Source organism: Bubalus bubalis, chromosome 18 (assembly GCF_019923935.1).
Source record: "Bubalus bubalis isolate 160015118507 breed Murrah chromosome 18, NDDB_SH_1, whole genome shotgun sequence".
Lineage (NCBI taxonomy): Eukaryota > Metazoa > Chordata > Mammalia > Artiodactyla > Bovidae > Bubalus > Bubalus bubalis.
The window spans coordinates 54,070,447-54,091,828 of record NC_059174.1 but is presented as its reverse complement, the minus strand read 5'-3'; the positions used below and the strand labels follow the sequence as shown (position 1 = coordinate 54,091,828).

The following is a 21,382-nucleotide window of genomic DNA, read 5'->3' as shown; positions in this document are numbered from 1 at the left end:
GGCGTGCTGCAGTCCATGGGGTCGCAAAGAGTCAGACATGAGTTAGTGACTGACCAACAACATAGCCTAGACAAAGCTCATCTCTCTCATATAAAAAGAGCCTCTGGAAATCACTAAGAATAACAAGCAGTGAGAAAAATGGGGGCAAAGGATATGATCAGACACAGGGTAGAAAAAGAAACACAAAAGGCTTAAATAGGTCAAGAGATGCTCAACTTCCCTTGTAATAAGAGAGATGCAGATCAAAGGTGCCCTATGGAGCCAAGTTCAGGCACACATTACAGATAAGTCATATGTCTCATAAAGGCACTTGCACATTGCCTGTGGGAGTCTAAACCGGCACCATTTGCTACAGCCTCAGAGGAATGCAATTCAGCAGCTGCTGTGCAAATTCTAAGCGCACCTGTGCTTTAATCCAGCAAACAGGCTTCTGGGAAGTGACCAGAGATACACGTACACGAGATGACGGATGTTTACTGCAGCTCCGTGTGAAGGACCAAAGCCTAGACATGGTCTAAGTGCATCAGGACAGCATGTCCGAGGATGAAAGTTCATCCAGCTCCATCTACACAAAGGAATACTTCTCCACTGTAACAAAAGCACCAAGGAAACGCCCCACGGGCTACCCAAGTACATGGATGATGTGCTACCTGCTGGGTAGAGAGAAATGTTAACCTATATTTGCACAAGGTTGTATATGCACAGAGCTGGAAGAAAATACAAAAAAGTTAAGTGCTGAGGCTATGGGGAGGGGTTGGGAATGCAGGCATGGGGTGGGATACTTCCCCCCATACCTTAAAAATCCTTTTTGGAACTTCCCTGGCTGTCCAGTGGTTAAGACTCTGGGCTTCCACTGCAGGGGCGCAGGTTCAATCCCTGGTCAGGGAACTAAGATCCCATACACCACAGATAAAAAGAAAAAAAGATTAAAAAACAAACAAAAAAAGCTTTTTCATGATTGAACCATGGGAATATACTACCTAATGTCAAAAGGGACAAATGTTTGAAATGGATGAGAAGAAGAAAAGCAAGGCTTAAAGAAGACTTCATACCAAAAATGCTGCCAGCAGCTTCTGCATGCTGGTATTTTGGGTGATTTGTTTTTCTTCTTAGTTCTTTTCTGTATTTTTTAAATCCTCTAGAGAAGCATGAAATTATTTTTATAATTACATTTTTTTTTTTTTAAAGCTCCCACATGAGTGGACTGTTTACTGAGAGATTCCAACTGCCTGTGGGGAGATGGGAAGATGTTCGAGTCAAGCAGAATTTGAGAGAAGCACAGGAGTGGGGGGGCATGCATTTTCCCACTTGGCAGGCAATGAGCGGGTCGCTGATCTGGGGTTGAGGAAGCTGACAGAGGCCTTTACCAGCAGGAACCTCATGAAGAAGCAGCTGGATTGGTCCATAACGTGCTTGGGCAGTGTGTTCTGTCAACCCTCCACATCCACAGGGGCTCACCCCATCAGATACCAAAATCCAAGGATGCTCAAGTCCTTTATACCAATGGTGCAGTATTTGCATATAACCTACACACAACCTTCCATGTACTTCAAATCACCTCTAGATTACCTACGATGGAGAAGGCAATGGCAACCCACTCCAGTACTCTTGCCTGGAAAATCTCATGGATGGAGGAGACTGGTAGGCTGCAGTCCATGGGGTCGTGAAGAGTCGGACACGACTGAGCGACTTCACTTTCACTTTTCACTTTCATGCATTGGAGAAGGAAATGGCAACCCACTCCAGTGTTCTTGCCTGGAGAATCCCAGGGACGGGGGAGCCTGGTGGGCTGCCATCTATGGGGTCGCACAGAGTTGGACACGACTGAAGCGACTTAGCAGCAGCAGCAGATTACCTACGATACCTAATAAATGGCGCTAGTGGTAAAGAACCCACCTGCCCATGCCAGAAACATAAGTGACGTGCATTCAGTCCCTGGGTTGGGAAGATCCCCTGGAGGAGGGCATGGCTACCTACTCCAGTATTCTTGCCTGAAGAATCCCATGGACAGAAGAGCCTGGCGGGCTACAGTCTATGGGGTCGCAAAGAGTCAGACACGACTGACGCGACTTAGCATGCATGCACACACGCACAATTCAATGCTATGGAAGTAGTTGTCTGCATATTCACATGGTGCTTTTTGGAACTTTCTGGAATATTTTTCTCCGAATATTTTCCATCCACTGGTGGTTGAATCCAGCAGATCAGAATCTGCAGATTTGGAGGGCCGACTGGATACCCTCTGATGCAGCAATTCTATTTCTAGACATTCACCCTGTGGGCATTCTCATGCACGTGCAAAGCCCGGTATGAGAAGATGTATGGGAATGTTCGTTAGCGATTCCATGGGACTGGATACCTTAAGTGTTCACCAATAGGGGACTGAATAAGTGAAGTCTTGCACATCTATATAATAATAAAATAAAGATCTCAAAAGGTCTGGCAGACTAAGGCCCAGAAGCCAAATGTGGCCTGCCGCCCGCTTGGCCCGACCATTTTGGACAGCCCGCAAGCTAAGAATAGTTTTTATGCTTTTAAATGGTTGAAAAGAAGTCAGAAGAAGAATATTCTTTGACTCGGGACACTGATAGGAGATTCAGATTTCAGTGTGCATAAGTAAGGCTTTATGGGAGCGCACCCACGCTCATTCATTTATCCAGAGCCATTTCTAGGCTACAGTGGCAGTCTCGCAAAGCCCAAAACGTTACTACTGGCCCTTCAGGGAAAACTCGCCGGGCTTCTCTCTCACGCTCCTGGACTTTCGACGTGTCGGTCCTGTTGAAGCACGTCACATACACTAATTCCTTTATTCCTCCCAACAGCCATTGCCCTCATACCCACTTGTCAGGTCAGGAAGTTGAGGCCCAGGGAGGTTAAGGGGCCTGGGGGAGGCTCCATCTTGGTACTGTTGGTCACCCGAGGCGCGAGTCCAGACAAGCACCTGCGGGCGTGTGGCACTGAAGTGGTAGATCACATACGTGCCTTGCCCCGCTCTCAACCACAGCACTCAGAAGGGCTCCTACCAGCCCCAAGCTCCAGCTGAGGATGGAAGGCTCGGAGAGGGGACTGCCCTTGCCCCAGGGACCCAGGCCCACGTCTGACCACCCTAGAAACAGTGCTTTCAACCTGAGTCTCTCACAGTCCAGGTGGCCCCTAGCCCCTGCCCTTCCTTCCTGTATAGAGATGACCAGAGGAAATCTTGGCCCCCTGTCCCTCTGGACTGACCCACACTTGATGCCACAAACACAACAGCTAAAACAATCATTTGTTGTTGAGTCGCTAAGCCACGTCCAACTCTTTTGTGATCCCCATGGACCGAAGCCTGCCAAGGTTCCTCTCTATCCACGGGATTTCCCAGACAAGAATTGGTTTTGGAGTTGGTTGCCATTTCCTTCTTCAGAGGCTCTTCCTGACCTAGGGATCGAACTCGCCTCTCCTGCAGTGGCAGGCAGGTTCTTTACCACTGAGCCACCTAGGAAGTCCCCAAGTAATAATAACAATAGCAAATATTTTTGGACTGCTTACTCTGTGCAAAGCACATAGCAACTCAGTTACTTGTCCTAGTAGACATATAAAGAAACTACTATCCCCATCTTCCAGATGAGGAAACTGAGGTTCAGCAGTTACAGGGACTTGCCCAGGGTTAGCACAAGGCCTGGCACATACTTAGCGCTCTCTTTTCCCTAAACAACAATTGATGGAATGAAGAAGCTGGTTGCTTCCAGTCACACGGTGAGTAGCAGAGCCTGAGAGTGAAATCATGGCTATTGACGGGCAAAGTCCAGCTGATGTTCTGCCTGCCTGGCCCTCGCTCATCTTATTTCCTCCTCTTTCTGCCTGTCCTAATCTACCTACCCATGGATCCTTTTTGAACAAGTGCAACATCTGTCCCTCCAGAATAAAAGGGGCCCATCCTAACCTCTCATATGCTGATGTGCTAATGACTCAAATGAGACAAAGTCTATTTCTCTCATAGGTAAAGAGTTTCTACAAACCAACAAGAAAATGACCAGCAACTCAAATTGGAAAATGGCCAAGTGTATGAACAGATAATTCCACAGAAAACACAAATAACTCTGAATCTATAAAAACCTGCCCAGCCTCATTTACAGTAAAAGAAATACAAATTAAAACAGAACAAGATACTGTTTTTCACTTACCCAAGTGGCCAAATTCAGTATCACTTGAGGGTGGGGGCAAACAACCAGAGATCATATACTGATCAACCACAGATAATCCATTAAACCAATTTATACTCTACAGGGAGCAGTTTGGCAGTATCTGTCACAATTATAAATGCATATGCTCTCAGACCTAGCGATGTCCTTTTAGAATTAATCCAACAAAGAGACATATGTACAGAGTTGTACTTTGCAGCCTTGCTCATCCGACAGCTAAAGACCAAAAGTGACCTAAATTCCTGACAACAATATCTGGTTACATAAAGGGCACCCCCACACAATGGAGTACTATGCAATCATGTAAAAGAATGGAGTACAGTCTCCAAGATGAACCTCTAAATGATAAAAGGTGCAGAATGCATGTAGAGTATTGCTTTCATTTTCGTAAAAATGGAAGGAAAAGAACCCTGTTGTCTTTTTGTTTGCCCCTTCGTAGGAAAGGAGTGGAAGAAACCCCCTTGGGGAGGGAAAGCCAGGCTCGGATCTAGACCTCTTGGTGTCTTCCTTGAAATGTGAGATACTTATCCAGACAGGAAAATGATCATTCTAGGACCTAACTATGTGTCCCTGACTAGAGTGTGGTCTCAAGCATCCACGGCCATCAGGAGACCCTCAGGAAGCATCTGGGGAGCCAAGGAGAGCACCGCTTCCCAAGCCAGCGAGACAGAGAGGCAGGCAGGGCAGCCAGAGAGCGCGTGGAGAGGGTGGGGAGGAGGGGCGAGGGGCAGGGCTGGTCTGCGCTGGGACAGAGGCTGCTGGGGTTCGTCTACCTGGGGGGCCGGCGCCGGGGAGGCCTGGCTGTCGGGGGCCTGAGGGCCAAGGCCAGCTCCTTTGGCGACAGGGGTGGTCGGGGCTGGGTCTTGGGCGGGAGGCGGGGCGCTGACTATGACCGAGGCGGGCACGGAGAGGTGGGGGCCCTCTGTGGAGAGGGGCTGCTGGCTCCTCTCCTGCAACGGGCAGCCCACAGAGGGTCAGAGGCCACCCCCACAGACCCGAGGCCTCTACATCCCAACTCCCTGACCCCACGGTGCTCCGGAGAAGGGGGTGGTGGGAACCAGTTAGAGGACACCCAGAGGCTAGACGCCGAAGTCAGGGGATTGGGAGCCCCAGGGTCCAGGGGGCTTGACCTGGGGTAGCTCAGTCCCCTTGGTTCCATGAGTCATCTTCCGGCTCCACCCCAGCATCCATCTCTCCCGCCCCGTCTGTCTGTCTGTCTGTGTCTCGCCCACTCTCTCTCTTGGACCCTTCTCCAACCCTCCAGCAAGAGGGCCGCCTGTCTCTCTGTCCCTCCCCTTGTCTGTCTGTCCTGGTGTCAGTCAGCTGGGCCCTGTCGCCCCGGGACCACCTCCTCGGTGACCTGGGGCAGGGGTGGCAGCTCTGGGCACCCTTCCTGGCCCCTGGGCACCGCCCACCCACTTGCTGCTTCAACCGCATCCGGTTCCAGCTCTGGGCCCCCTCTCCACATAGGCCCCTTCCCCTGCCCTGGCGGCCTTGGTTACCTGGGGCAGAAACATCTGCAGGGAGTCCTGAGTGAGGACGGCCGTGGGGGCAGCAGAGGGTGGCTGCCCCAGGACAATCTTCTCCGGGCTGGACGCCAGGCCGGGGCTGGGCTGTGGGGTGGTGGCCTGAGCTGGGGCGGCAGCCTGTGGGGTGGGGGCCTGTGGTGGCGGCGGCGGCTGCTGTTGCTGCTGCGGCTGCTGGAGACCCAGAGGCAGTGGGGTGCTGACCGTGGGGGGCGCCTGGGGCGCTGTCTGCACCGTGAGGACAGGCGTAGCCTCCCCACCAGCGGCGGGGGTGCCGGGTTGCACCAGACCATCGGGGGTGTTGAGCATGGCCACGGCACTGGGGGGCAGGGTGACCCCCTGGAGGACAGTGGTGGCGGCCGGCCCGGCGGCGGCCGGCTGGCTCTGTGTGGGCAGGCTGCCGGTGGCCAGCGACACAGGCATCTGGAAGAGTGCCGGCTGGCCCACCTGGATGGGGGCGGCCGAGAGAATGTGGGCAGCGCTGTGGGCCCCCGAGTGGGGGGCCAGCACGGGGCCCAGGCTCAGCGGGCCCGCCAGGTTCTGGTTGGTGAGGATGGGGTTGGCGATGAGCTGTCCGCCCGCGTGGGGGGCCGCGGCTGCCAGGATCTGCCCGCCCACGTTGGCTGGCAGGGCTGAGAGTGGCTGGGGGAGCTGGACCGCCGACGTGCCAGGCAGCAGGAACTGGTTCTGGCCCGGAAGCATGTGCTGGGCGGGGATGACGATGCTGCTGCCTTGGTTCAGGAGATGCACGCTCATGGGCTTGCTCAGGGTCCCAGGGGGCTGTGGGGGGGCTGCCCCCGTGGTGGTGGCCGGAGGCGGCTTGAAGACGTTGGCCTGCAGGGCGGGCGCCGGGAAGCCCGACAGCACCACGTTCTGGCCGGCCTTGCCCGCCGCCATGAAAGTCAGGTTCTGGGGAGCCTTGGGTGGCTGCGGGAGGCCCCCGGCCTCGCCCTGGATGGTGAGCGTGGCGCCCGCGGGGGCGAACGGCTTGGGAGTCAGCTGGTAGAGCTTGGGGGGCAGCACGCCGGCAGGCTTGGGCTGGATGGGCGTGGGCGTGCGGTGCAGAATGACGTTGGGCGCTTGAACCAGCGGCGACGTGCCCAGGCCGGGAGCCACCGCCAGCGGCTGTCCTGAGGGCGCCCCGCTGGCCGCCGCCGGGGCGGCTCCCGCCCCTCCGAACACTGAGTTCCCATTGAGCGTGGTGGCCACGGCGGCGGGGAGGTTCTTCTGGAGGACCAGGCCGGCCCCCTGGGGTGAGACACCAGCCGATGCCAGGGTCACTGGCTCCGAAGGGCCGGCTGCTGAGGCCAGGTAGCCGCTGACGGGCACCTGCTTGGCCAGGAGCTGGGAGGTGGGTGGGTTGAGTGCCATGACGGGCTGGCCCACCACCTGGATGGGGGCCAGGCCGAGCGTGGCTGCTGCGGCACCCCCGGGGCTGCCATTTGGCAGGCCCTGAAGGCCCGGGATGGGCTGCAGAGTCACGTTGCCCAGGCCCACAGGCTGCAGGAAGGGCTGGACGCTCAAGGCTTTGCTGACCACATCCTGGGGCGGCACCAGGGCCTGGTGGGTCAGCACGGTGGGCGGGGCCTGCAGCCCCAGCAGGTCGGCGCCCCCTGAGAAGAGCGCCTGGGGTCCCGTGGCCACGGCAGCAGCCCCTCCGGCCCCCGCCGGGCCAGCCCCACCGTCCGCGGGCTGCAGGGTGGGCAGCTGGAAGGGACCCAGGTCCAGCTCGGCCTCAGCCTCGAGTGTCTGCTCGGTGATGTTGGCCTCCTGGAGGCTCTGCTGGAGAATGTCGCAGGGCTGGTCGGCGCCCCCCGCGCCCCCGCCGCCACCCCCGGCCGCGGGCGAGTCCAGGATGTCATCTTCCAAGAAGTCGAGGTCCACGCTGGGGGCCGGCTGGCTAGGCTCTGGGTTCAAGTGGTTGCCAGAGGCTTCTTGCACGTGGAGCTGGAGGCCGGGGAAGGTAGGGGAGGAGAGAGCCCAGGTTAGCAAGGGGCTGGGCCCAGAACACGGCTGAAGCCAAGGGTACCTGATGTCAGGGCAGCAGGGAGAGAAAGAACCTTCTACAAGAAGTGGCTGGACCCGGGTTCAAATCCCAGCTTCGCCAGGGCTGAGCTGGGCACCCCAGGGCTGGTTTAATCCGGCCTGTTTTTCCCCCCATCTGTGCACATCAGCAGAATGTAACAAAAACCATTTTCTAAACAGCCATACAGGCCCATGATGCTTATCTGCAATTCCAAAACCCCAAAGGCTCTGAAAACCACGAATGTTTTGAGAACTTTAGGCTGGAAAGCCCTGACTGGAATGCAACTGATGCTCAGAGAGAAAGGCGTTCTTCAGCCATGTAACAGGACTCGCCTTCAATGTGACCACAGAAAAGTGAGTGTGTTACGTTACATGCAGCACACATGTAGTCAGCATTGCCTTTCCAGCATCTGAAAAACCCTGAATCCCACAAGCCTGGCCCCAAAGGTTTTGGATCAAAGATCATGGTTCTGTTAAGTGCAGGAGCAGCAGCAGCCTTACCCAGTGCCAAGCGCACTGTGAGTTTGAGGTTTCTTAAGTGCTTTCTGGATGGTGATCCAGGTCACGAATGTACAATCAATACATGTATGCATTTTCGAGCAAATATTCCGTTAAGTAATGAGTATGCTAGCAGCATGGCATACCCACTGATAATGGGTCAAAACTGTTGTTAAAAAGATTCTGAGTTCATTCCACGTGGACGCTCAGAGCAGTACCTGGCACCCGAGAAACACCATCATCACTGCTGCTGGCATTACTGTTACTGTCTAGGTCGCTGCTGTCAGTAACAGCCCAGGGAGGTGGGCACTGCTCCCTCCCTGCCCCCTAGACTGGGAGGGGGTCATCCCGCTGCCAGGCAGGGGACATTGCCTGGTGAGACAAGGCTCTGGCTCAGCCCCCAACCAAAGACCAGGGGGTTCTGAGCTCCTAACTGCTAAATGGCTATAACCAAACCTGCCTCCTAGGACGGTTATGACATTTACTGACATCATGCACGTGAGGTGCTAAGAACCTGATGGGCTCCTTACAAGTTAAATTAAGACAGGGCGGCATGGATAAGAATAGCGCATACTCTAACCGATCTATAAGTGTAATAACACGAAAGTACTATTATTTGCTGGGTTCTGGATTTAGGCATGTATATTACGCCGGATCAATTATTTGGAATGTGTTATTATGGTGGTTGTGAGGATTAAATGAAAATTACCGTAAAGGGTCTAGCATATGATAAGTGTTCTGTAAATGACAGTTACGAAGACGAAGGAGGGGGAGGGAGGAGGAACAAGGAGGGGGCAGGGTAGGGAGAGAAGAGGGGAAGGGAGAGGCCACAGAAGGGGAAGAGGAGGGACGGGCCTGGCACGCAGGAGGTGCTCAATAATGTAGAAGGCCCACTGCATTCCCTGCTTTGGGCTTTGCTCATCATCCCTGCTCTTATTTTCCAGGCGGAGACGGAGGTCTGTATCAGTGGATCCTCTTCCCCAGGTCACCTTCTAGCCACCGCTGAGCCAGGACAGGACCCCCAAGACACCCCCATCCCCATTCCTCAGGAGCCAGCCTCAGCCTCCATGCCAGCGCTCTAGCAGCTGATCCCTAAGGCCAGGAACCCCGGAACCGCACCTCCTTCTCTGAGGCACAGCCTGGGGGTAGGGGAGGTATCTGGCAGCCTTGGCCTCACCTGCACCCCACTCTGCTCTCAGTGACCACGCCCCAGCCTCCCACCCCCAGAGCAAAGTGCCTCAGGGAATGTGAGACGCCCTCCAACCCTCCCCCACTGGCTGCTCCATGGGCGTTCTGCCCACCGCCCTCCCCGAGCCCCCGCAGCCACTTACCCCAGGACCTTCATAGAAGGCACTTTGGGCCTCCCCAGGATTATCCAGGAGGTCATCACTGTCGAGCTGCAACAAGACCCGCCCCCACCCAAGGTCAATGGTCAGCTGGGCAGTGGGCCGGCCCACACGCTAGAACAAAAACCAATTTCAGGTTACATGGGCACAAAGACAAAGACGAGGTTGGGGGGGGGTGCAGGGGGTGGGGGAGGCTCGAGGGGTACGGGAAACTCAACCTCCAGAAAAGAGGCCCCAAAGAAAGGGGCTTGGCTGCAAGTTTAAATCCTAAGGAGCCCCCAGCACCGCATCCGAGGCTCCCCAACATGCCTGCCTGGAACTCTCTAGAATCCTGCCTCTGCACCTTCACCCAAGCAGCACCCCTTTACCCTCTGCCTCTTTGGTAACACACCCTGCAGGGCCTGTCACACGTGCCTCCTCCTCCAGACGCATGCCTCCTCCTCCCCACAGGTGCCCGTCTGTCCCTTCCTATGAAATCAGCCCTTCCTCTGCACAGCCGTGCTCCCCGGGCACCGGATGTGTGAGCTGCTCCCATGTCTGGGAGGGCAGCGACTGGTCTCATTCCAGGAGTTATCATCAATGCCGAGAACAGGCCTTAAGCGCCCACTGTCTGTCCACAGCCGAGTTCCCCAGTTTCTAGCTGATCCTCTTTTAGAACCCTAGACCGGTATGGGGTAGGCCAAAAAGTTCATTTGGGTTTTATCATCACATTTTACAGAAACACCCAAACCAACTTTTTTTGGGCAATTCAATATATCCAACAGCTGCCCTCAGACTTCTGGGATCTGCCCCAAACTCCCAGTCTCAGGGAATGGCACAACCCATTTGGTTGCTCAGGTCAAGTCCAGGAGGCAGTCTGGACACTACTTCACCATCTAATCCACCCTCAAGCCAAGTGACACTGCCTTCCAGGCCAACCCCAAAGTCAGCACCTGCCACCTCCTGCACCACCTGCCTTGGGGCCCAGGCCGCCATCCTCCCATCGCACTTGCCCCTGCTCCACAAATTATTTGATACATGCCCTTGAGGAGTGGAGCTCTTTTCCCTCCCTGAGTGTGGGTGGGCATGGTGACTCGCTTCCAGTGAATGCAGTGTGACTTCGGAGACTAGGTCATAAGAGGCACTCAGCTTCCTCCTAGCTCTCTCCCTTGGGTCACTTGCTTGGGCAAACCAGCTGCCACGTCATGAGGATGCTCAAGCAATCCTCTGGAGAGGCCCACTTGGAGAGGAGCCGAGGCCTCCAGCCAACAGCCACAGGAGTGAGTCCCTCACTGTGGAAGCAGGCCCCCCCAGCCCCAGGCAAGCCCTCAGATGACAACGGATCCAACCAACATCCTGAATGCTACTCAGGGGAGACTCCAAGATAGACCCCCAGCTAGACTGCTCGCCCATTCCCAATCCCCAGAAACTGAGAGCTCTAACAAATGTTATTAGAAGTCATTAGAAGCCACAATGTGTTGGGATAACTTGTTATGCAGCCGTAGGTAACTGATACAACCCCTTGTGGCTCAACAGGCGTCCCCTCTTCCCTGCTTTGTTCCCCTCTCTGGAGTGCAAACAGAATATGCCATGTGGCTGCTTAATAACCTGTTGGAGCTGCCTGTCACATTCAGAATAAAGTCCAAGCTCCCCAGTCAAGCTCCTCTAGGCTCTGCATGACCTGGGGATTTTTGTCCACCCCAGTCCCCCCTCCTATTAGTCTACCTTTCTTCCTGGCCCCACTGGCCTCCTTTCTGTTCCTAGAACGGGTCAGACTTTGCCGCCTTCCCACCCGCTCTCCCCCTGGTCAGTGCACAGTGGGCACCTCCCTTTGGTCCTTCAGGTTCACCCTCAATGTTCACCTTCTGCCCACTGCAGCGAAAGGAGCCCCTGCCCTCGCCCCCCGCCTCCCATTCATTTTCTTCGGATCCTCTTTTGTGGTGCAAAAGTGATGTTGCTATTTCTTCTGCTGCCCGGCGTGGTGCTTTCCACCACTGCCTTTATTAGTCACTGGTTGCTTGTTTACCCAGGAAATGTGTATGGCGTGAGGGCAGGGATTTGCCGTCTCTTTCCCTCTTCGCCGTGAGCTTGGGGCCTGGCTCCTGGAAGGCAGATGTCTACTCAGTGTGGTGGTGGTGGGGGGCTTGACTCACAGCACCCTGCTGCCCTGGGGGACGCCTCGCCCTGCCCAGCACTCACCTTCTCGGATCCATGTAAGAAGTCGTTGAGGGCCTGAGGGTCACTGAAAGAGAGAAGGGGAGAGACACTTGAGGAGATGAGGGACAGGGGAGGGGAGGGAGAGTGAGAGGGGAGGTGGGGATGGGAAGCCCACTACTCACCAAATCACGTCTAGTAAGCATCTCCCATCCTCATCATCCATCGCCACTGGACAGGGTGGGGCGGGAAGAGGGCGACAGGTTAGACAGCGGCAGCGGGCCAGGACCCTCCCCGCAAGGACCATTCCCTGGGGGCCCAGACCCCTGGAGTCTGTGGGCACGGGTGGGGGGTGCAAGGCAGGGCCCTCCCCACCAGCGGCTCTGACCAGAGAGACAAGGCTGCCTTTTCCTCCTCCCTCTGTCCCCCAGCATCCGGTGACAATGACGATGACGTCAGTCCTGACTAAGTGAGCCCTGATCACGTGCGGGCCCCGTGCTAAGTGCTTCACACACGCTAACGCGATTAATCCCCAGGGAATCCCTCGAGGTGGGTCTTGCCGCCCCCCAGCTTCGCAGAGGAGTTAATGCAAGGGCAGAGGCCGTGGCTCTCCGTCTCCCGGCTAGCAGAGGTCTGGCCCCTGGAGCCTGTGCTCTGCCTCCTGAGGGCAGGGCTGGCCCAGAGGGGGCGTGGGGGGGTTTGTCCTACACGTGACCAGGTTGGGGGGAAGGCAAGAAGGGGCCCAGGTTCTGGGCCCCCGTGGAAGACACATGCAGCGCGGTTCTCACGGAGGGAAAGAGAGGGAGAAGGACCCGGAGGGTAGGCGCTTGGCATCAGGGCAGCCGCCGGAGCTGAGCCGAGCCCGTCAGAGTGATGAGGATGAGGACGGCTAACATCTGGCCCGTGCTTATCGCGTGCCCGCCAGGCACTATCCCATGCGTTTTACTAATGTTAATCCCCATGGGGAAGGGTGCTGTGTGTCCCATTCTATAGCGAGAAAACAAGTTCTCTGTGTCTGCCCATCCGCCCACCCCCACCCCTCACCCAACCTCCCACTGCTCCAAACATCCCACCAGGCTTCCAAGCACCCATCTTGCCAAACTTCCGCCTCATGGTCCATCTCTCCTGTCTTCCAAACACATCCAACTGATCCATCCTTCCATCTGCCCACACATCCTTCCCTCCCAACGAGAAATCACACACAACCCCAGCCCAGAGCCATGGACTTCTTACTTTCTTTTTTTTTTTTTTTTTGGTAGGGAGAGCAGGAGTGGTCCTGAACTCACTGAGGAGGATCTACCCCTTCCGCTACCTCAAAACACACAAAATCTCACTTGTGCCCTCAGCTGGGTCACTCCGACAGTATCCTCTAAACTTCCCAATCGCCACCCCAACCCCCAGTAACCTCAACGGCTCTGTGACATAGCCGCAGGAGGAATCCCGCATCGCTAGTTCAGGGTCTTCTCTGAACTGTGCTTTGGAGGTTCTGATGAAAGCAAAAAGACCCTCTGGCCAGAAACACGCATGTGGGCCAGAAATGTTACACGTGTGCACACACATATGCACACATGTACACACTTCACGGGCCCCAGGTTACAAGGCCAGTCTAGAACAGAAACGCCCATCTTCAGGGCCTCACACGCCAATCGCCCTCCCCTCCAGAGCTAGCCCTGGGCACCGACCCCAGAGAGGCCTTTCCCTTCCAAGACTCTGGCTGCCCCGGGCGTTGGTGACAACATACCCTCTCTGGCTTCACATCCCCGCCCCCACCCACGCTTCCTTCTTCCCAAGTCACCAGCTCCGCGGGCTACGAGCCCCTGCCCTTCCCAACCAGCCCACAGTGGGCAAGGCCTGGCTGGGGAGCAACCTGGCAAGATCTGCAGAGCACGTGGAGAAGAGGGGGATGTGGGAGGGAGATCCTGCCTTGCCTGTAGATGGTGAGGAGGCAGGGGGCTGGCCCAAATGACCCCGGGGCCCCAGGTTGGAATGGGGGGTGCTGAAGGTTGCGGCTAAGTCAAGGAGGACCGTCCCTTCCAGGCAGGTGGATGGAGGAGGTGGGCCCTCCGGGAATGAGCTGACGCTTGGCTGGTTACCTGCGCTACAAACGAATCATGAAGGGAAGGAGGGGGTGTCCACTCCAGGTCTACGCGGGGCCCCCAGCTGGGGACTTGGGGAGTGTCCTTTCGGGGGCCAGCTGTGGAGAGAGAGGGAGAGAGAGGCTGTGAGTGGGACCGTCAGTGAAAAGGAGAAAGATGTAGCCAGAGAGAGGAGAGGTCAAACCCAAGAGTACAACCAGAGGAAACGTTGCACATGATCACACACGTGGTAAGTGCAGGCAACACTGCCGTGTGTCTACCTGCACTGCGTATGTACATATGCACACATCACGCAATAGCACGCAACACCACGCAACACCGTACGGCATACTCCACCGGTACTTCTGAGCCATCGGCCCTGAGGAAATACAGGGTAGGCTTCCTGCCAGCCTCTGGCCCCATTCTCATCAACCCAACAACACACCGCCTTGGTTATGTGTGTTTCTGTTTAAAGACGCCTTGTTGAATATAAATCGGTGAGTCGCTCACACTGGGCTTGTGGCCAACAGCGCTGTAACTCAGGTGTAACTGCTCACCTCCGCACGTGCTTTCTCCACAGAGCTCACTGCAGCCTTCCTGCCCTTACGCGCACTGGGGGGCCTTGCACCTCTGTGCCGGAGGGGCCGTGTTTAACAGCAAAACCACTCACCAAAAGCACAGAAGTGCAAAACAACAGGGCCCTAAGGAGGATGCTTGTTGACAGCTGAACTGAGAAGGCAGAGGGTCACAGTGTTCCACCTCCGCTGGGGGGATGTGCTCTGAGACTCAAACACTTCACAACTCTGCACGTGACTGGGAAAGCCCCATACTGATCTGGGGGCTTATTGATGTCAGTGGGTGGGTGGATTCACAAATACGGAATTCACGAACACCGAGGGTTGACCTGACGTGATGACGGGGATGATTTAAGTGCTCTGCGTGTTTCGCCTGTGTCACCATCTTGGACTCCCTACGAGGCGGGTGCTCTGCTTAGCCCCATTCTGCAGATGAGGATGGCGAGACTCCGAATGGCATACGCCACCCCCACGTGCCTCCAGTGGTCAGCGGCCAGGCTGGGATCTGAGCCAAGGCAGGCTGACTGCAGAGTCCCCGCCCTTAACCACAGTCCCACAGACAGCCCTCTCATCGTGGTGTTTCTCTTCAAAATGTGAAGCAAACATGGCCACAGTGTCAAGATAAGACAAAGCTGGGTGTCAAGCCTTTGTTAGCATTTTGTGAATGCCTGGGATAGTTCAGATCCAAAGACGCGATAAGGGCGAGCGGATGGGAGAGAGAGGAGGGACGGGAGCTGCTGCTCCTTTTGATGGCGAGTCCCAGACCCCCGGAAAGGTCTAGAAAGCCTCTGTCACAGGACCCTGGAACATGGAGTCCTGGCCCATCTAGGCTGCAGGGGCACTGCCCTGGCCCGGAAGTGATCCCAAGCGCCCGTAGTGGCTTCGTGAGAGCCGCCAGCTCCACGTGGGTCCCCACCCACCTCCTCCCTGCCCCGAGCTTCGGGTGTGGCCCAGGTTCTGTAAACCTTGGACCAGAAGGAGAGCCAGGAGGCGGGTGTTTCCCGAACGGAGCCCTCCAAGTGGGACCTGCGGGTGAATGTCCAGCAGGAGGCGCCAGGCTGTGAGAATCTGTCATCCCTGCGTTTTCATTTTGATGGTGACGGCTGCTCAATGGGTGAGGGGGGCTTTCCGGGCAGAGGACAGATCCTCACTGCGATGGGGCGTCAGTTATATGCGGGTTTAAACATTTATAGCTCAGGGCTTCCCTGGTGGCTCAGTGGTAAAGAACCCGCTGGCCAGTGCAGGAGACGTGGGTTCGATCCCCGATCCAGGAAAACCCAGCACACCCCTGCGACTACTGAGCCTGGGCTCTAGAGACTGCAAGCTGCAACTCAGTACTGCAGCCTTCTCTAGAGCCCGTGCTCCACAATGAGAAGCCCACACACCGCAACTAGAGTAGCCCCCTGGCAGCAATGAAGACCCAGCGAAGGAAGGAAGGAAAGGAAAGAAGGAATGGATTCTAGGTGTGTAACAATGGCATCATATTCTTTTGTTTCATTTAGAGTGTTTACCTTTCAGAAATACATCCTAAAATACGTAGAGGTGACATGATAAAACAACTGTGACTTAAGTTCAGAATAACCCAGCTGTGTGAGTTCAGAGGCATATTGTCCGATGCGGTTCAAAACAGTACCCACTTAGCCACGCGTGGCTACATACATTTAAGTTCAAGCTGCTGAAATGAAATTATGGCAAAGGACTGGAGTAGGTATTTGTCCCAAGACGACATACAAATGGCCATAAGCACACGAAAAGATGATCGCCACCACCAAACATTAGGGCAATGCTATCGAAACCACCGGAAAAGGCGATGGCACCCCACTCCAGTACTCTTGCCTGGAAAACCCCATGGACGGAGGAGCTGGTGGGCTGCAGTCTGTGGGGTCACTGAGGGTCAGACACGACTGAGCGACTTCACTTTCACTTTTCACTTTCCTGCACTGGAGAAGGAAATGGCAACCCACTCCAGTGATCTTGCCTAGAGAATCCCAGGGACGGCGGAGCCTGGTGGGCTGCCGTCTATGGGGTCGCACAGAGTCGGATACAACTGAAGCGACTTAGCAGCAGCAGCAGCATCGAAACCACAGATGCTGCCTCACTCCTATTAAATGGCAACCCACTCCAGTATTCTTGCCTGGAGAATCCCAGGGACGGAGGAGCCTGATAGGCTGCCGTCTATGGGGTCACACAGAGTCGGACAAGACTAACGTGACTTAGCAGCAGCAGCAAAAATTCAAAAATTAACAAGTGTCGCTGAGGACCTGGAGAAACTGGAACCCTTGCGCCCTGTTGGTGGGAATGTAAAATGATGCAGCTGCTGTGGAAAACACGTTGGTGGTTCCTCAAAAAATTAAAAATAGAATTAGCATATGACCCAGCAAGCCCACTTCTGGATATATATAACACAAAAGAATTGAAAGTGGGGTCTGGAAGGGCATATTTACGCAGCCCTGTTCATGATTTGCAAGAGCCAAGAGGTACAACAACCCAGGTGTCCGTCAACAGATGAATGGATAAGCCAATCGCGGTTATCTGTTTACAACAGAATTATTATTCAGGGAGGAAAGGCTGAAGGGACGGCATGGATGACTGTGCCGAGTGACGTCAGCCAGTGACAAAAAGACAAGGGTACCATCTTATTCCACTCATGATGGAGAGACAGGAAGTAGAATGCAGTTTGCCAGGGGTTGGGGGGTGGGGTGGAGAGAAACGAGGAATTCTTGTTTAGTGGGTATCCCGTTTCAGTTCTGCAAGATACAGCAAGTTTGAGAGAAGGGTGGGGGTGATGGTTGCACCACCATGCACACGCACTTAAGGTCGCTGATCTGTACACTTAGGTATGGCTGCGATGGTCAGTTTTGTTATGTGTGTTTTAACCACAATAAAAGGATGGGAAAAAGAGGGGACAACCAGGAATATGAAAGTTTTCAATAAAACAGATTCACATTAAAAGTGTAAAGGAAATTAAAACACCGAGTTCGCGGTCACCCCCGCCACATTTCGTGGGCTCAACAGCCACACGTGGCTAGTGGCTACCACGTGGAACAGCACAGATCTAGAACATTCCTGTGGTGGCAGGAAGCCCCCTTGGACAGGGCTGGTCTGTCAGAGTGGTGGAAAACCGAAGATTGGTAAAGCATTGGTTGATGCGGTTCAAGTTTTACTGTCCTCTCTGCTTTGTGCACATTTGCAATTGTCCACAATGAAAAATGTTTACTTTGAAAATACTTGAGCATCAAAAATCGTGCGAGTCTCTGACTGTTCACTGTCAGTCTCCCCTGCGAAAATGTCAACCCTCCAACTACAGGGATTTTTGTCTGTTTTGTTCCTTGTGGAACGCTCAGAGTCCACACAGGACACAGCACATGGAAGGAGCTCACTAAATTATTTGCGGGATGAATGAATGAATTTGCAGGGAGGGTTAAAACAAACCCACTCATTCGTTTAAAGAGCAGCCTGGCGAAAAGGGCGTTTATTCATTGTCCGTTCTGTGTCGGGGAGAACTGAGGATCCTGTAATGAGCAATGAGATCCTCCAGCCCTTGACCTTGGGGAAGATGATGCTTAGTGGTTCTCAACCAGGGATGACACTGGATGCCCAATGTCACATACATACTCAAAAAGCTTTTGAAAAAAAAAAAAAATGATCGGGAGACTGGGGCAGGGGACACACAATCAGCATGCAAAGCTGCAAACCCAAAATATCCGCACGAGAGGACGTCTTCTGCCCCTGCAGAGCAGAAGCTTGAAAAGCCATTGTATGGTTCCACTCAAGTCCCAGCATGATGTGGACACATGGATAGGGCCACAGCCAACCCTCGAAGCTTGGACACATGAGCAAGAGAGGAGCATTTGCTGCTGTCAGCCACTGAGATCTGGGGCTCACTTGTTACTGCACATCATTCAGTCGAAGCTGACTGATACATCTTAGAAGAGCACTCGCCTACCCCAGTGCTTCCTCAGTATCAGGCCCTGTGCCAACTCCACAGCAACTCCTCCCAGAATCCAGGGAGACAGGAGGAATGTTTCCCATTTCACAGCACAGGAAACTGAGGCTCACAGGGGCCAGGACACTTGCCCCAAATCACACCATGGGACCAGTCTCTGAACCCAGGCCCTGTGATTCCAAAGAACTTCATTCTCCAGCATCGGGCTATAAAAAGCATGAGAAGCCAGGCCTGCAAAACCACAACCAGCTCAAGAGAACAGCCATGACGCAACAATGACAAAGTGTCCTTCCAGAAAATCGTGTGAATTCCTCCGGCACTTGGAATGCCTTCAGAGTTTTGCGTTGTCATCAGGAGTTGTGCTGAAGCCAGGGTGCTGAGAAGGACACAGAATTCAAAGTCCCCGTGAAGCTCCATAAACAGGCTTATTTTAATTTCCTGATAGGAATGCTACTAACCCTCAGGTTATTTGCAAGTCATAAAAAAGAAAGTCAGCGGAACCCTATCATTTGCTGATGGGAAGTGATAGGCAGAGAAGAGGATATGGCAAAGTCTAGCTGTTGCTTTTCCAAACACCATTTCCCCAGCCCTCCTTGTCTTGCTCACGGAAGCCCGATCTCGGGGTAACACTTGCCAACTCCAAGATGTAAACAAAGGCTGTTCTGAGTCAGTCCTTTTCAAACTACGGGTCACGCCTTTGAGGGTTGTGAAATCCAAATAGCAGGTTGTGACCAGGGATTGCTTTTAAGTTAAAGAGTATAGGATCAAATGGCTTGGGATAGAATAGAAAACATTAAAAGGCATCACACAGGGTTTCCATGGACACTGGTTTCAGTTATGTGTGTGTGTGTGTGTGTGTGTATGTGTGTGTGTACATATTTCCTACTGTAGGTTGTGGCCAAAACAGCTGCTATCCCTTTATCAGACATTCACTTTCCAAGGCTTCCTTGCAGCCAAAGTAGTCACAGTTTTGCAAATAAGTAAAAAGCAAAGTGTATAGAATTGGGTTCTGCTCAATGAGTCTTTCGGGGAAGACAGAATTTGAGAAAGTTTTTCTTCCAGAATATAAAGATAGAGCTTCTCTAGGGAGAAAGTCATTTCTCATTTTGAATATAGTTGAGAAGACTGGAGCTGTGGCAGCCATTTTGCTGCCATGAGGCAATAAACCTGAGGCTGATAAGCCTACCTATAGAGAATAACTGATGAGAGAAAAAGACTAGGTTTTTAAAAACTCCTCAAGGCTTGCCTGCCTCTAGACGTCTTAATCTTTACAGCTTAAGCCACTATTAAGATTCCATTGTTTGCAAACACAATCTGACACAAATGAGTTAGTACTTCTAGGTATCTTTGCAACCCATCACAAAGACTCTCGCAGCCTTCCATGAGTCAAACTGTACTCTGAATCCACTGAGAAGAGAGGCCCAGCAAAATGGCAGAGGGCTGATGATAAGGAGATCTGAAAAAAAAGACTACTGTGCTCGACTGCAAAAGCAGCCAGAAACTTTTCTCCTCCTGGTCTTGCCAGGGCCTCCTATCAAGAGATGGGAGTCTATTAACCAATCCTTGAACTTGGGTTGGCCTTTTGACTTGCCCTTGGCCAACAGGATGTAGCGGAAGTGACAGTGTGTGTTTCTGAGCCTATTCTTTGCCCAGCTGACATGTAAAGAAGTCCAGGTTTGCCTTCTGGAGGACAAGAGACAAATGCCATCACCGCCATCATTCCAGTTCACAGGCAGCCAAGCTGTCGAAGCAGAACCACCTAGCTGACCTACAGCTGACCACAGCGAAGTAAGAGAGAAGTAATGAGGTGCCCAGGCCAACTTCCAACCATTAGGATCACGGTTTTGTTTTGACCTACTGTGGCATATCGTGCTTTTCAAAGATGGCTGCAGTAATGTCTCCAATCCCCCATGATCTTCCACAGTGTTAGTCCCCTTGAATTAAGCAAAGTTTGTGACTACTTCAACCAGGACAGTGAAACAGAAGCGCCACTATGTGACTTCTTAAAGCCAATTCAGTTTCTGCTGTGTCCATCAGGACATTTACCCTAGACGCCCTAAGCCACCTTAATGGAATTCTGGCCGCTTTGGGGAGGCCATGCTATGGGGAGGCCTAAGCTAGGCGCACAGAGAGACCACAAGTAGGTGTTCTGGTTGACAGTCATATTTTCCAGTCATCCCAGCCCAGGTGCTAAGCATGTGTGTGAATAAGCCTTCAGCCCCTAGCCTTTAGGTCGTCTCAGCTAAGAACTTAGACGTCTTGGAGCAGAGACTCACTATGTCAAATTCCTGGCGCATAAAACTCATGGGCACAATACAATTTTTCCCTTAAGCTTTGGGATAATTTGTTAAACAGCACTAACAACCTCTAAAGATTGGGGGTTGTTTGTTACATGGCAGCAGCTAACTGATACAGCCCTCTCTAGAGATAAAGGAACAGCCATGACCTCATACCTCTGACTCACCCAAGTCTTATCCATTCCGCCTCCCAAATCTCTCCGCTCTATCTCCTCCTTTAAAAGACCACTATTCCTGCCCAGATCTAAGTCTCATTGTCTCTCTTTCCATCTGTCCATCCAACCAGCCTGCTTTAACATGCAGGGTAACAACTGGCTGCTCTGTTTTTAAAATATTCAAGCACTTCCTTACTGCTTGGTAACTAAATGCTGCCCCAACCCCCAGAACCTCACCTGGCTGCTCAGAACCACCTGAGATACCCCCATGGCCCAGCACAGCAGGGAGCCTGCAGGTCCCTCCCTTGGCACCATGCTGGACACTGCCTGACTGGTATCCACGCTGCTTGTCATGAATTTTAAATATCACCACTGCTGCATCCAGCCATTCACCCGCTGATGGGCAAGTGTCACTCAGCACCTCCTGTATTCCTGGTCCGGGCTGGGTGCTGAGATACAGCTGTGGACAGAGATATACCTTCACAGAGGCAAGGCCACAGGTAAAGATGCCAACCTGCCTCCTACTACTGGCTAGGGTCTCACTGGCCTCTGCTCACGCATGCCAGCCCCCATCTCACCGCTAAGGAAACTTGCTCAGCTGGCTGGAGTCTGGCAGTTCAGGCGTTTG

General features: G+C 53.8%; 1 protein-coding gene across 1 annotated transcript in view; it reads right to left on the bottom strand.

Moving 5' to 3' along the window:
• Positions 1–21,382, bottom strand: part of BICRA (BRD4 interacting chromatin remodeling complex associated protein) — a gene marked incomplete at its 3' end in the record, with an annotated part of 73,487 nt that overhangs the window by 8,713 nt on the left and 43,392 nt on the right. Inside the window, 6 exon segments of the mRNA XM_044930795.2 lie at positions 4,952–5,128; positions 5,681–7,651; positions 9,559–9,624; positions 11,752–11,794; positions 11,892–11,937; positions 13,800–13,900. Of these exon segments, the coding sequence (XP_044786730.2) occupies positions 4,952–5,128; positions 5,681–7,651; positions 9,559–9,624; positions 11,752–11,794; positions 11,892–11,932 (2,298 nt within the window).